Source organism: Lontra canadensis, unplaced genomic scaffold (genome assembly GCF_010015895.1).
Source record: "Lontra canadensis isolate GAN:19392208 unplaced genomic scaffold, GSC_riverotter_1.0 scaffold12, whole genome shotgun sequence".
NCBI lineage: Eukaryota > Metazoa > Chordata > Mammalia > Carnivora > Mustelidae > Lontra > Lontra canadensis.
Genome location: NW_022631006.1, coordinates 18246380 through 18262251, shown reverse-complemented (window position 1 = coordinate 18262251; position 15872 = coordinate 18246380). Strand labels below are relative to the sequence as shown.

Here is a 15872-nt window from a genome sequence, read left to right as displayed (position 1 = left end):
GTGATGATCCTTTGGGACAGACTGCCGGTGGAAGTGTGCATAAGTAATGCCAATGGAATCGTTTCAAGTAGTTTTCCAGGTCTAGACATGAGGGACGTGTGGATCTCCTGCCCTATCCCTTTCTGTTCAGCATAGTCTGGGTCATGTAAGGACTGAGATATGGAAGAGGCTAAGTGCCAAAAAGCCCAGGCTCCATCCACATCCCTGAACTTGAAAAGGCTCGTGATTTGCCCAGTCTGGCATGGCTCCCAGAGCTCATGTGAAGCCACAGAGAAACAGTCTAGGGCTCCCTGGGCATTGGAGATCCTACACTCTGCCAAGCATTCTTGGGGCTGCCCCTTGGGGATTTCTGAAAATGGAAGAGCTTCCCCTGCCTCCTTAGGCTGAGTCACGTCTGAGCAGGACTTGCTTCTGGCCTCCTCCAGATTCCCTCCCTGGACTCTGTGACTCTTGATTTCTTGAGTAATGTTCTTGGTGGATCTGGAGGAAGTGAGGGGATATACAGAAAGGAGGTTGAACCTATATGTTTCATCTAACCTCTTTTCTCACTTCCTTTCTCTGCTGGGAAGAGTCAGCTCTGGGTGGGCTCAGGGTAAGGGGAAGCCTGAGTCCAGGACAGCCTCCATCTGTCCCTGTTTCTTTTTTGAAGATCCCAAGAGATCCAGAAACGAGGGGCAGGGGTCGTCTCACCTACCTCGACATTGTCCCACCCTCACATGGATCTCTGATGGTCAGAATGGACCTTTTCAGGGCAACCAGCTTGAGGGAAACCACTCTTCTGGGCTATGTCTTCTTGACTGCCTAAAAGGGCCAGCAGTGGTCCTTGCGTGGCTGGGAGGCCCCCTTTCAGAGCATGGAGGAATCCTTGTCCTCATAGAACCTGGAAAATTATCTCATGTGCGCTTTGTCTCAGAGGCGACAGAACTTCTGCCATCCAACCCCTGACAGGCTGTCTGGTTTTTGCTCCACAGACGATTGTTCCGGTTCAGTATGAAACAAGAATGGCGTGTGGGCTAGTCAAGGGCCATGCCTACTCAGTCACTGGGCTGGAGGAGGTGAGGTTGGCAGGGCAGGCGGGCTTGGGAGCCACTTGGGTCGCCTCCCGAAGTCAGGACTTAGCTACCTGAGCCCCTTCACCTCTGCAGGGTTGCCTCCTCTCAGGGGTTCTGCTCAAGGTCTGAGTCCAGAGCCTATGGCTGGAGGGGGCTCCTGGAACTGTCAAGGTGGATCTTGCCACCAGGTGGTGCTCAGGTCATCTTTGCTTTCAGTGTTAAAGATGGCAGTTTTCCCAACATTTCCAGGGAACAAATAGAAATCACTTTAGTTTTATGGAATTGATTTCACAGGCTCTCGTGTTTCCTGTTCTCTGGGAGGGGAACAGTTACAATATCTTGCTCCTCCTGGCACATCTGGCTGGAGACAGGAAACTTGTCAGGACCACTGCGCACGCCTGGGGAGGCTGTGACCCCATCCACAAGGATGGGCAGAGACTGGAGGAAGGGGTACTTTTTTCGAATTGGTCCACCTATGGGGGCCATTTGTCTGTAGTTCCTTGGCCAGCAGGGTGTATTTTTTTTCTAATTCAAACAAAGACACCTAGAGTGCTCTAGTTGCCCCCACAATATTCACCATGCCCATTCTCCCCCAAAGCTCGTAATGGCCAGGAAAATCACTTCTCAGCAGACAGTCAAGCCCTGACCTCTGCAGACTCAGCCCTAGGGTTCTGACATTCCCCCTGCCATTCCACAGAATCTCCTTGACCAGGACCTGGCAGGGCAGCCCCTGTACAAGATTCTCTCCCTATCCCCACCCTAGCTCTCAGGGCAAGACAGAAAACCTTCTTTCTAGGAAGGCCCAAACCAAGAGAGCTTTTTCTCTTTGTCCAAGGCCATATTCAAGGGGGAGAAAGTGAAGCTGGTGCGGCTCCGGAACCCCTGGGGCCAGGTGGAGTGGAACGGCTCGTGGAGTGATGGGTAGGTGAGGGGGGGCCCGCAGAGCCTGGGGCCAGCCTTCGCTGAATACCGCACCATGAGAGTACTACAGATGCTTGGTCTAAAATTACCCTCAAAACTCATGATCCGCAGAGGAGAAAAGGGGACATGGGCTCTAGGGAAGGGCCCACAGAGGAGCCAGGGGAGCTGGGGATCCAGAGACCCTACAGATGGCCACTGGCTGGAAAGGAAACTTTCTAGAAAGTGTGGGCTAGGTCCAGTAGAAACAAAGTTTGAAGGCAGGGGTCTGGATTTCCCTTCTGTTTCCTTATCTGTAAAATGGGAACAGTGTTACCGCTCACGTGGTAAGCTGGAGAGTACCTAGCCAGTGCTAAGATTTCCTCTCCCTCAGTGTCCCCATAAAAAGTACACAGTGCCCCCGAACGAGCTTGCTAATTATCACCGAGAGGAACGAACTGGGTGTAGGAAAGATAACAAACACTGGAAAGTTATATGATGGCTCAAAAACATTTACAGAGCTTCTAGAGGGCACCCAATCACGGTTCCCAATTGCTTCACTGAGTGGGGGGCGGGGCAGCCCCTTGAGCTCTTTCATTCCCAAGAGGACATAGCAGGACTCAGTAGCTGCACCTGTGCTCTTCAGCCTCTGGGCTTACCTCCACCCAGGGCGCCATCATTGCTGGTTCACTCGGCTCTACCTTCACTTAGCGTCACTGAGCACCGGCTGGACAGCAGGCACAGGTCTGGGCACTGAGGCTGGCCCCTGAACAGGCAGCCTCCCCGGGAAGACTGGGCTAATCTGCTGACTCTAGTCTTTTTACAGCCTCTTGCAGACCCTGACCACGTTCCTTCCCTTAGCAGTGACACAAATCCCCACTTCTTCTGTGCCAAAAAGGTGGCAGGCCCCACACTACTACCTGGGGACTTAGAAGTGAACAGGGAAACATAGGCCCTGCCCCTGTGAATATCAAGTTCCAGTGGGAAGGACAAAACAACCACTAATAATGAAGATAAACCTCCCAAAGATAAGCCCGCCCCTCACCTAGTTTGGGTGGGATAGGAAGAGTAGAAAAACGTTGTGGGAGAGATTGGCATGGGATCTGGGCTCTCTGGTCTGGGAAGGCCCTTGGTGCCCCACCAGCTGTCCACTGGCCCAGGCCACCCACAGGGACCCTCACTGTGTTCTCCAGCCCCATAGTTTGGTGTCCAGGCTTAACCTACATCCTACCAATGCCTCCATGCAGGGACTGCTGACAAGTGGGGCCCATCTCTAGGTCACTCAAGGAGACCACCCTCCCTGCTCTGGGTCCCTCCTTCTGCTCTCCAGAACCTCCATTTTCCCTCGAGCATTCCCTGACCCCAAGCCCTTCTTCAATCCTTCACTTGCCAAGGACAACCTGGTTTAGCTTTGTTCTCCTCAGCATGCCTGAAACACAAATGCGCTTCATTTCCTCCCTCCTGGGGAGAGTGTGGAAGACCAACCAGCCTTTAGAAACACACAGCCAGGCTATTTCCTGGGGTGGTAGGAGAAAGGAAATGTTTACATGTTTGGTCTTTTTCTTAGAACTCAGACAGTTACTTATTAGAGGGCAGGTGCCGTCCTAAAACTTTTGCATGCATAATTTCATTCATTGCTCATCGGAACCCTCTACGTAGATGATAATATTTATTCCACTTTTGCAGTTGGGGAAACAGACACTGAGAGGTTCAGTGACTTTCCCAAGGTTACACAGCTAGTACTGGTAATATTAAATGGAATCCTGGGGGATGCTCAGTCAGTAAAACGTCTGACTCTTGATCTCAGCTCAGGTTTTAATCTCAGAGTTGTGAGTTGAAGCCTTATGTTGGGCTCCCTGACTACTTAAAAAAAAAAAAAATCTAAAACCAAGTGGAATCCAGTCATTCTATGTCCAGAGATCAACTCTTAAAGCGTGAGGAGGGATTTAAAAGCAAAACAAAACAAAAAAAAAAACCACCTCAGCCCTCAGAAGGATCAAGCCCTTACAAACCCATTTAAGGTCTTATTCCTGTGGATGGTGGGAAGCCATTATTGGGTTTTACACTGAGGGGATCAGATCAGATTTCCAATTTGATGCTTCATGCTTGCTACAATTAGAAGGTGAACTACTCTTTCAGTTTTTTTCATATTTCTCTTGCTACTCCTGTCCCAACCTACATCAGGCCTCCCCTTCTTCTTCCTTCCATAATTCCTCCATTTTCCCTCCAGTTGGAAGGACTGGAGCTTTGTGGACAAAGCCGAGAAGGCCCGTCTGCAGCACCAGGTCACTGAGGATGGAGAGTTCTGGTGAGTCCAGAATCCAGAAGGGTCCCAAAGGGTAAGGGATGAGGTGGGGAGCTGATTTCTCAAACCTCAGTGCCCGGAAAGAGGCCATCAGACCGCAGCCCCCAGGAGATCTGGGCGCTATTCTCCTCTAGTCCAAGGCCCAGCAAGGATGGGTCTCTGCGAGGAGCCAGCCCGGTCACCGTGGTGACTGAGCCTGGGACCAGGCCAGCATGATGTGGCTCCTGCCTCGCCCGTGCCCCTCTGTGGTGCATGCCGCTCCAGCCACTTGCTCCCTGGCCTTTGTAGAGCTGTCTTCTAGCCAAGGCAGCTCTCCTTTGCTCGCCCAGCGCCACGCTCACCCTCACTCTGATCATTTCTAAGTGGCCCTCAGCTCTCAGCTTAAAGGGAACTTTCTTCAGGATCTCCGTTTTGCTTGCTTCATTGTCTGTCTTCCCCTAAACTGTCTCCCAGTGCAGTGCCTGGGTCCAGTGCAGAGGGATACGGTTCCATTGGAGAACTGGATTGCTGCCAAGCTCTCCCACCAAGGACTGAGTCATTACCAGAAGAGATGGTAGTATGGGGTGGAGACATGAGAGTGGATAGTGTTCACCCCAGAGGGGAGAGACAGGGTCCTCTCTGGCGCCACGCGCAAGTTCGTCTGAATGGTCTGATCGTGCTAAGCTTGTCCCCGAGTCTCACATTTCCCAGCCTCCCACACGGGCCTCTCTTTTCCAACCTCTCAGGATGTCCTATGACGATTTCATCTACCATTTCACAAAGCTGGAGATCTGCAACCTCACGGCTGATGCCCTGGAGTCTGACAAGCTGCAGACCTGGACAGTGTCTGTGAACGAGGGCCGCTGGGTGAGGGGCTGCTCTGCCGGAGGCTGCCGCAACTTCCCAGGTGGGAGAGGCTCGGGGTGGGGAGGAGGGCTCCGGGCAGAACTGAGTCAGGACTAAGTCCTGGGGGTACCTGATCTTACGAGACCCTCCCCATTTTAGCAAGAAAGAAACTGCCATGCCGAGGAGTGTGCAGTAGGGAGCTGGTAACAACTTTTAAGCAGGACACCGTGTCAGGAGGGTGCTGCATTCCTAAAGCTGAGGGTTGGAACTGAACACAGAGTTAGCCTCGACTGCAAGGCTGCAAGCCAGAGATGAGGAAAGCTGGAGCAAGTCCCATGGGGGGATATCGAGGGAAGAGGGCAGATTCAGGGGACAGGATATTGGGTGGAGACCCTGAAGAGTGACTTCAAGTTTCCCAGTTTGGGGCAGCCCAAGGGAGGGTGTCAGTGTCACAGCATAAGACACACAGGAGAAAAAATTGGGCGTGTTGTTGGTTTTACGGTGGAGCTGGCTGTGGGCTTGTAGGGAGGGGAGTTGAGTTGGGGACCTGGGGAGTTTGAGACCCTTGTAGAATAGCCAGGTGAAGACGTGCCGTAGAGATTAGTTGCACAGATTAGAATGGTTCTTGGTGGTATGACTAGAAGTCAACATGTATCTGTGGAAGGATGGAAAGAAGGGAAGAGGAAGGAAGAAAGACAGGAGGGAGAAAGGAAGGGAAGGAGGGATGGAGGGAGTCTGGTGGAGATGGGGCTGGGGTCTACATCATCCTTACACAGGGACAGTTACAAAGTTGATAAGACAGCCCAGGGGGCGCAGAACAGTGGGGTGGGAGAGAGGCCTGAGACCACAACCCAGGGGCCAACAGCATTTCAAGGGCAGGTGAGGAAAGGGAAGCCATCAGCAGAGAATGACAATCACGGCTTGGAGAGGGAGGAGGAGCCGCACAGCCAAGCAGGGGGGGCTCCATCTGCAGAAAGGTGTGGGCTACCCACTGCTCCCCCCACATTGTTTGACGAATGCCTGAATCACTCCTTCTGTATTTATTGAGCAGCTAGGGGCAGGAGATCAGTAGGACCCCTCTGTCTTACTCCTCTTTCTGCATGTTCCCTGAGAGGCACATCTGAATGTACATTTCCTTCCTGGGGGGCACAGACACCTTCTGGACCAACCCGCAGTACCGTCTGAAGCTCCTGGAGGAGGACGATGACCCCGACGACTCGGAGGTGATCTGCAGCTTCCTGGTGGCTCTGATGCAGAAGAACCGGCGGAAGGACCGGAAGCTGGGGGCCAACCTCTTCACTATTGGCTTTGCCATCTACGAGGTGTGCAGTTCCTGACCGGCTTCTGCCCCAGACACACATACATTCCTCCGAGCGGAGGGTTCGGGGACCTCCCCAGTACTCAGTGTCCCCTCCCAGAACTCCTGGTATCAGGCTCACTTGTGTCAGAATCTCCTAGATATTTGTCACAGGAGGAAAAAACCCGGGATGGAGGAGTGGAGTGGGGCTGGGGCTGGCCGGATCGGTGGTGGGAAATCAGGCTTCTGCATGCATTGCACAGTGGCTGGCATTCCCTTCCCGTGTACATTTCATCCCTGTGCAGATGTGAAATCCACAGAATCTGAGCAGCTTCTTTTTCTGTTTTTCCTCAAGGTCCCCAAAGAGGTATAGAAGCGGCAGCAGCCAGCAGTTGTGCACAGCGTTGCCCGGGGGTCCTGTGTCCATCAATGGCACATCGGGAAGCTTCCTGGTGGGGTTTGAGGGCACGACTATGATAGGGGAGGGTCTTGCCTATGTCACGAACTCCAGAAAGGGTGCATCAGGGTGATCTCCTGACTGTCACCATCACGATGTGCCCCTCTCTCCCACCAGCGACCGTCACACACATGCTTTCAGACATTTACATTCACATCTCACACACACGTGCGCGCGCGTGCACACACACACACACTTGCTCATACTCATACACATTCGCACTTACAATTAATACACCATCACATGGACACATTCTGAGGGTGACTGCCCTCTTTGGGATGGAGGAATCGCTTCCCTCAGACCCCAGCCAAGGCCCCTCCTGCCTCCTTGGGGTCCCTCCCCAGCCTGGAGGTGATTTGGAGCTGACCAGCCGCAGTTCTGGTAAGTGGTGGAATGATAGACTTGACCTTCACTTCCGAATCACAACAGAAAAGGAGGAGGAAATGGGGTAGGGAGCTCCAGGGATGTGGAGCTATTTGAGGCCTTAATCATGACTGTGAACCGGGTGACCAGAGCTGGGAAGAGACCCCTGGAGGGGGACTGTGAGCAGGACAGGGCATCCTTCTCAAGCAGCTCCATCCCTTGGCTCTTCTCTCCGTCAGATGCACGGGAACAAGCAGCACCTGCAGAAGGATTTCTTCCTGTACAATGCATCCAAGGCCAGGAGCAAGACCTACATCAACATGCGAGAGGTGTCCGAGCGCTTCCGCCTGCCTCCCAGCGAGTACGTCATCGTGCCCTCCACCTATGAGCCCCACCAGGAGGGAGAATTCATCCTCCGGGTCTTCTCTGAAAAGAGGAACCTCTCAGAGTGAGTCAGCCTCCTTTGCCCCACCTGTCCCTAAAAGCCCATGCAGCCCATTTCAGAGATTGGAGGCATGGGGTGGCTGGACCGGTCCCCCTCTAGGAGTCCTGGGATATGCTGACCAGGAGACCGCTCTCTGTTCCTGAGCCACTGGCCACATCTCCATTCAGTCTGTCATCCCACAGGTATTTATTGAGCACCTACTGTGTTGCAGGCACTTTTCTTCTAGGCACTGAGGATAGGGCAGTGAATTGAACAAAGAAATCCCTGCCCTCATGGAGCTTAACATTCTAAGAGGAGACAACGAGGCCTGGGGAAACACATACATATGTGTGTTAGAGGGAGATAAATGATAAGAAGAAAGAAAGAGAGGGATGCTTGGGTGGCTCAGTCATTAAGCGTCTCCCTTGGGCTCAGGTCATGATCCCAGGTCATGATCAGATCATGATCCCAGGTTCCTGCATTGGGCTCCCTGCTCAGCAGGATGCCTGCTTCTCCCTCTCCCTTCTTGTGTTCCCTCTCTCGCTGTGTCTCTCTCTGTCAAATAAATAAGTAAAATCTTTAAAATTAAAAAAAGAAGAAGAAGAAGAAAGAAAGAGAGTAGGGAACAGGGATAGGAGGCATTGGGGGTGATGGAGCTCTTAGGTAAGGTGGCCTGGGGAAGCCAGCACAGCCATATCCTGCATTTTTGGTCACTGCAGATGAGTTCATAAAGCCCAAATCCTCTGAACTCTGCCCCAAAAGAAACACAAGGCATGAGTAGGTAGCTGGGCTTGACTTTGGGACGCTCTGGGCAAAGCCAACAAGAACCCATGTGTGTGCCCTTGGCTGCTGGGGATAGTGCCGACACAGGGCTGGTCCCCATGGTGGGAGACATTAGTCCCTGGGGTTCCTTTGAGGTCAGTCCCGACTTGGCTCTGAGAAGCTGAGTGTCCTGAGCAAATCCTCTCTGTGCTTTCTGCCCACTCCTGGTGACACTGACAATCCCTCCTGTTTGTGTTTCTCACAGGGAAGTTGAAAACACCATCTCTGTGGACCGGCCAGTGGTGAGTGGTTTGGTTCTCATGTGTGAAAAGGCCCCGAAGGTCATATTCCCCGATCCAGGCAGGGGACAGATGGGTGGTGGAGGGGAGAGGAGGTATTGGCAGAGGAAGATGGGCATCTGGGGCATTCAGAGCAATTCTTCCATATTCCTGCAATTTCTGTTTGTCGTGACTAGAGTAACAGATCTCGCGGTGCTGGCGCCATGCAGTCTGCCCAGAGGCTAGGAAGCACAGAAGAGGGTCCTGGAGGGGAGAAGCTATTTGAGCCTCCAGAGGGAGGGGTCAAGGCCATCCATGGGAAGGGACAACAAGGGCAGCAGCAGTTGGCTTGGATTATAAGGGCCCATCTCAGATACAGAAAATACACACCAGCTCTGGAGTCAGAGTCAAAAGCTGGGTCCTCCACCTATCAGCTGGGTGATTGGGACAAGTTACGTAACCCCTCAGTTCCCTACTTTGTAAAATAGAGATAACAGAGGTGCCTTGCAAGGCTTCTGTGAAGTGGGAATCAGTGATATCATATATATGAAGTGTCTGGCATAGCACGGGCTCCCACACGGTTGTTATTAGTCACGTGCCTTGTATCTTATGAGGTCCTTCTCTCATGCGTTACCTCGCTTGACCCTTGCAAGATTTATGAGATATAGTAAGGTTATTATTATCGCTGGCATTAAATAAGGAAGGAGAGGCTCGGTGTTAAATGGCTCCCTTGGGTTCACAAAGCTCACAGGCGGCAGGGCTGGAACTGACATCCAGGTTCTTGGAGCCCAGACTCAGGCTCTTTCCCTGGTCGCCACAGGTTAGGAATCCCAGAGTTTCAAGCATAGAGTTGGCATATGTCCTGTCTCCTTGTATTAAGGAGTCTTGTGCCGGCCTTGGGCCTTTGGGCCCTGGTTTGTGCTCTGCGTGACTTGGGCCAATAAGGGGACTGCAAATGTCCCACCAAACTGTCTTCTGGGGAGTCACACTCATGGTTCTAATCCGCAGGACCCCAAGATCACAACCTGAGCCAAAGGCAGACACTTAACCCACTGAGCCACCCAGGCGCCCTATTCTTATCTTTTAAAACACTAGTCATTCGAGTAGTGTATTTACCAGGAATTTCAAACTCAGGAGTGTATGGGAGCTGGCGTGCCACCTGACTAGGGCAGGAATGTCGGGGCTTGGATGTCCCCACACAGGCATATTTGCCTGTAGTTCTCAACTGATTCTTAAGCTTCAGTGTTGGAGGGACAATGAGAGTGGTGGTGACCGCGGCATCTGGAAGGTGCAGACAACAGCTGCTCTCAGCTCCCCAGATTTTTGCCGTAGAGGTAACCAGCACATGAAGCCTGCCACACCTTCTAGTTTTATTTATTTTTTAAAGCCCCAAACCTAGATTTCCATATCAAGTCTCTATGTTAAATATTTGCAACAACAACAACAGAAAAAAAACAAAACAAAACCCAAACTCTGTAAATCAGACTACATTCATTTTTAGGCCAATTTAGGTAAGCCACTTCTTTTGGTGTTTTAGTAACTAACTTCAATTAAAAATACAAAACATTAGCCAAAAGACCCCTTTCCTTGGCAGTGTCCAGGGTAGGAATGGGCTATAAAAGCAGAGTGGCTGTTGGATCAGCTGCCAGGCTCTGGACCCAGACACTTCTCACCTCCCTTCAACTCCCAGGCCTCTTTTGGCTCTATGGTAGCCCAGATTCCTGGTCCCCGGAACCTCACCCCAAGCTGAGGACCAAGTCACAGGGAAGCCAAAAGGCACTGGGTTTTCTAGAAACTTGACTTTCACTTATTCGGCATTTATTGTTTCCTTTCCTTATGCAGAAAAAGAAAAAAACCAAGGTGGGTGTAACAGGGTGAGTGGGTAGACACGGAGTGTGTTTGTGCATGTGTGTGTGTGAACCTGCCTTCCTGGGCCCCCGTGTCAGGCACTCTTTCGGTTGCTTCACATGGGTATACTCAATCCCCACAATGACCCTGTGAGATCGGTACTGTTATTCCCACTTTCAGAGGAAGCCAAGATACAGACAGATGAACTGACTTGTCCCAGGCTGCAGAGCCAGCACTGGGAGCCAGGCCATCTGGCCCCAGAGTCCTCTGGGCACCAACAGACCGACCTCTCCTATGAGGGAGGGAAAGGATGGCCAGCCAATGAAAATAGGCCTCTTGCAAAAGCCAAAAGGAGCACCCCTTCTTTCTCAGAAGTGGGTTTAGCTTTGCTAAGCAAGACTTGATTCTTGGGGGGAGTGGCAACGGTGGTTTCTCATGGTACAGTGAGATAGGTGTGAGAGGGTTTCCATGGAGACGGACTTGGGATGCCAGCCGCCTGCTCTGTAGATGGGACTGCTCCTTCTCCCTCCTTCCTTTCCTCTGCCTGCTCCCCACTCCTCCTATTTTCTTGGCCTGCTGGGGTTGGGGTAGAACAGGATACCCAGAGAGGCTAAGTCACTGCTGGCACTCTTGTTCCAGGGGAAGCTCTTGTTCTAAGTCCCCTTCTAGACAAGTGACCTCCCATTCCAAGCGCAGGCTCCTCTAAGCCATGGGAACCAATGGACTCTGCATGCTCTGTCCAGGCAGCAGTGGGGTAGAGGGAAGAGATCTTCACCCTCATAATCCCAGAGGCTGGTTTAATGAGGAATGAGAGCTACCTGGACAGCTTCCCCTCTTGGGATCTTGGGAGGCTGTGGTAGAGTCACCAGGGCCTCTAAGATCTCCTCCTAAGTATCCTGGTTATAAGCACTCTGCAGTAAGGACACCATTGCTGATGGTGACTATGTGTGCTAAGAGCAGCTCAGGGGCCTCAGAGCAAAGCTGTCATCTGGGACCAGGGGCACTGTTTTCCTTGAGTGGTTTTAGAATTCAAGATTATAGTTGTCGAGCAATTCAAACTCCCTCCTACATCACTGCTCCATTTATCCCATAACCTTCCCATGGTCTCCAGGGTCTACCATGATGGCTAACCCTTTCTGAATTTTGGGTTGACAACTCTGAGTGCCATCCAGAAATGACTGACCTTTGGGCATCCACAAGCCCATGAGGTAGTAGCCATAGGCCATCGGACAGGGTTCAGTGTTAGTGTTTATGGTGGTTCCTGGAAGGATTCAACGTTGAGGTCCTCTGAGTACTAATGCTGGTACAGACCAGAGCTGATGTTTATCAAGCACCTACCAGAGATTTGGCACTGTGCTGGGGGTAAAACATGCATTGCTTTCTGTCACAACAGAATCTATAAGGTAGCTGCTATCATCATTCCCTTTCTATAGCTATTTTACACGTATTCACAGAAGTGAAAAAATTTGCCCAAGGACACACAGCTAATGAGTGGGGAAACTGGAAGCCATGTCTGTCTGCTCCAGACCCAAGTTTCTTGCTCTCACCAATCTGGTTCAGGCTCCTTACACGCCAAGGCCTGTGTTATCCAGACCCACACTTGGGCCCAGAGATGTGTGTCTTAGCAAAGGTGGCCCATGGCCACCCCATGTCCACAGGCATACATTCCCCCTCCATCTGTGACCCATGCTTGCTCTAGGATCCCTGAAAGCATCAGTTGCTTGTGCAAGACCTTTGACTTGAAAGGCAGGGCAAGACAGGGGCTTTGGGGCCTGCTGGAAACCAAAGTTCTGGAAGCTTATTTCCACAGGTCTGCCCATGAGTGCTGTTCTAGATGCATAGCATGGAAAGGCGGATGGGGATTCAGAAACTGGTCAGAGACTCTGGTTTTCCCATTTTCTTTTGCACTGCAGCCATAAGCTCGGTCGGCTTAGCCTTCTTCTGGCTTCCCCTGTGGGGCATATGTCTCCAACCAGAATCTGCATAGCATGGCAGCTGCTCTCTCTACTCTTCTTGTGTCCTCTTCACTTGCATGAGCATGTCTCGAAAATATCCCTTATATTTGTGCAGCATCTTAAATGTTTCGTGGTACAATTTTATAATCGGTATATCTTGCCCCTTTCCCCCAAGAGCCCTATGGGAAAGTTCAAGCAGGTTTTGTCATCCATATGTATGGATGAGTAACCTGAGGCCAGAGAGGATATTTCTTGTGTATGAGGGCAAGGCTGGACTTCCAGCTCAGTGTTCCAACCTCTCCCCCACTGGCCATGCCACTAATCCGAGCCCTCTGTTCAGTCTGTCCTCTGCGGAGTGCTAGAGGTTCCTTGGAAGTGCCCCCCAGCTGCCATGGATGACGTGGGTGTGCCGAGGGAAAAAAGCTCTACTCTCTTCATCGAGCAGAGCAGCTGGTTTTTAATGACTTCATATACACTGGGCTTCTGGGGAAATTTGATTTGAACAGTATTTCCATTTCAAAAAAAAAAAAGCCTACGAAATATTTGAAAATCACTGCACTAGATCACGCTGCTTTGAGCATTCTTAGCACTTTCACATGTGCTAATGACCTTGTTTACCCCTCAGAGCTCCCACCATCAGGAGCTAAGAAACTGAGGTCCGAGACACGTAGCGTCTTTCCCCAAGTCCCAGACAGCTTGCTAGTGGCAGGGATGGAGCTTGGACTGAGGTTCAAGAGCTCCCAACTCTGCTCTTCTCTTCACTGGACAAAGCTGCTCCAGGAGGGGGGCTGTGTCCACGTGCCCGCTCAGCCTGTAATCCCTGCTTTCTTCCTGCCCCTTCCCCACTTCCCTCTTCTCTCCAGCCCATCATCTTCGTTTCGGACAGAGCAAACAGCAACAAGGAACTGGGTGTGGACCAGGAATCAGAGGAGGGCAAAGACAAAACGAGCCCTGATAAGCAAGAGAAATCCCCACAGGTTTTTGAGCATGTGGCATGAATGGGGTGGCCAGTACACACTGGGGTCCTCTGGATTGGAGTGGCTCTGGGGGGGTGTCACTATAACATCTGGAGGTTTAGATGTATCCCACTGACCTTTCCTCGCATCAAGTTTTCCTAAAATTTGGGGTGATGCTTAGGTGAATGTCTTGGGGGTTGGCAACCATGCCAAGCCAGTCCCCGGCCTGGGAGGGACAGGCTGAGTCTGCCCGCTGGAGCCCCCAGCCCGGACAGTGAAGGAAACAGGAGCCAAAGCCTGAGATGCAACCAGTTTGAGAGGGCCCAGGACAGAGCAACGCCTGTTTCCTGGTATCCTTGAGCTCTTGACAGTGAGAGGATAGAGGACAGTGGCAGAAAAGGGGGTGGACCTCAGAAATGGAGGCCTGCAGAGCCCTAGGAAGGGTATTCTATTGAAGTGGGGAGAGGAGGGCATCTAAAGCTTAGTGGAAGTGAGGCTAAGGAACCAAAGCCCACAGACAAAGCCCCGGCCACGTCCTCGATGCTGAGTGTCCCTGCAGTGGAATAGGGGTCCTCTGAGGACTTCACCCTGATGACGCAGGTGGCTGGAGGTACCCGGATGGTCTGGTCCCCTCTGTCCTTCTGGGACTTATCTGGTTGAGAAGGTCAAGCTGAAAATGGTGGGGAGGCTCTAGCTGGTGGGGGTGGGAGAGAGGGACACGGGGGGCTGTCCACACGTCTGCATGGCTGCTGTAACCTCTCTGGCTAGCGTGTCTGGAAGGAAGGGTCACTGGGGCCTAGAGGAGTCTCACTCCAGCTCACTAGGCTCGGCTCAGGGAGAAAAGCCTTTGTGCTGTACCCGGCTCCTGCAGCCACCTAGGGCTAGGTAGGCACCCTGGCTCCTTCGGCCCTTCATGGGTCTGCCCATCTCCCGGATCACTGGAAACCAGTTTTCCTTTATGCTTCCACAGCCCCGGCCTGACAACACTGACCAAGAGAGTGAGGAGCAGCTGCAATTCCGGAACATTTTCAGGCAGATAGCAGGCGATGTGAGTACCAACGGCCCTCACTCCTCTCCTCGACTAACTGCTCAAATGACCGGTTATCTCACCATTGCTCAGGAGGGATCGTTTGGCTTTTGGTGGAAGCAGGGGCTGTGTATGGGTAGCACAGAAGTCCACCAGTCAGGTCCGAGACCACCATCTGCTGGGGTGGCTCGGAGGCCTTGCTACCCTGAGCTGCCCAGTGCAGTCTGGCTGCGGAGGGCGCCATGTCTTCTTGGAAAAGTCCCTGCTACCCATGACAGCGTGGCAGTGACAGAGACCTTACACACACGGACAGCTGGCTCTTGTTTTGCAAACCACGTGCTCCATCAGGAGCTGTCCTCTAGAATGGTTATTCTCTACTCCCTTCCTCCTCAGGACATGGAGGTCTGTGCAGATGAGCTCAAGAATATCCTTAACACAGTGGTGAACAAACGTGAGTGGCTCACACTGTATGTGGAGGCGGGCAGGCAGGAGTGGGAGGTCCAGTTACCTGAAGAAAGCTCCTCACTCTTCTACCTACCTCCCAGATAAGGACCTGAAGACACAAGGGTTCACGCTGGAGTCCTGCCGTAGCATGATTGCTCTCATGGATGTATCCTTCTGGCCGCCCTTCCCCACCACGCTTCTCTGTCATCAGCCCCTGTGCAGCCACGGGGGCCAAGGCAACGGGGGTTGCCTGGTCAGAAAGGCCCAAATCCATGCCTAAGGGAGGACCTGAGGTCCTAGGCTACTGGTCTGAAGGGGGCTGTTGGACGAGGCACAGTTGGGCAGGGCATTGGTTTGTATCCAGCCCCTAAATTCTGCCCTCACCTCAGGCCTGGGTTTCTGCCTAAGGCCTGGCCCAAGCCAAAAGTCCTGAGGAGACTGGTCCCCTGGGTTTTAGAGCAGACACGAACTCTGACTGCAGAGGTGAGGAAGGGATTAAATACCAGGACAGGGCAATGGGAGGCTATCTGGGGCAGAGCCTTCCTGTGAGGAAGTCGCAGGGACCCCTCCTCCTGGTCCAGGGGGATCTCGCTATGTGTGCCCTGTAGCCCTGACCTCCTTCCTCCAGACAGATGGCTCTGGGAGGCTGAACTTGCAAGAGTTCCATCACCTTTGGAAGAAGATTAAAGCTTGGCAGGTGAGAAGAGAAGGAAGCATGGGAGTGAAGGAGGGGGGGCTAATTCAGTGTTTTATTGTGTGACCTCTGTCCATAAATTTTCAATTGCCAGAAAATTTTCAAACACTACGACACAGATCATTCCGGCACCATCAACAGCTATGAGATGCGAAACGCAGTCAATGATGCAGGTGCTGGGGAAAGCAGTGGCTGGCGGGGGCAGGGACGAGGGCTGGTGGAACCAGAGGATTGGTGGGGGGAGGAAGGAGTGTTTCTCGGTGACACAGGGTGGCTGTGAGGTAGGGA

The 15872-nt window shown here is 52.4% G+C and overlaps 1 protein-coding gene across 3 annotated transcripts in view; it reads left to right on the top strand.

Moving 5' to 3' along the window:
- CAPN3 (calpain 3) overlaps positions 1–15872 on the top strand; it is a 48749-nt gene that overhangs the window by 31356 nt on the left and 1521 nt on the right. For 2 of the 3 annotated variants that reach the window (XM_032856736.1, XM_032856734.1), the window contains 15 exons: positions 972–1055; positions 1888–1973; positions 4180–4257; positions 4980–5140; positions 6232–6401; positions 6732–6743; positions 7436–7644; positions 8648–8684; positions 10503–10520; positions 13327–13440; positions 14390–14467; positions 14840–14897; positions 14992–15056; positions 15519–15587; positions 15679–15757. In XM_032856736.1, coding sequence (XP_032712627.1) covers positions 972–1055; positions 1888–1973; positions 4180–4257; positions 4980–5140; positions 6232–6401; positions 6732–6743; positions 7436–7644; positions 8648–8684; positions 10503–10520; positions 13327–13440; positions 14390–14467; positions 14840–14897; positions 14992–15056; positions 15519–15587; positions 15679–15757 — 1318 coding nt within the window. The remainder of the gene's footprint in view (positions 1–971; positions 1056–1887; positions 1974–4179; positions 4258–4979; positions 5141–6231; positions 6402–6731; positions 6744–7435; positions 7645–8647; positions 8685–10502; positions 10521–13326; positions 13441–14389; positions 14468–14839; positions 14898–14991; positions 15057–15518; positions 15588–15678; positions 15758–15872) is intronic. The other variant, XM_032856735.1, reaches the window with a different exon arrangement.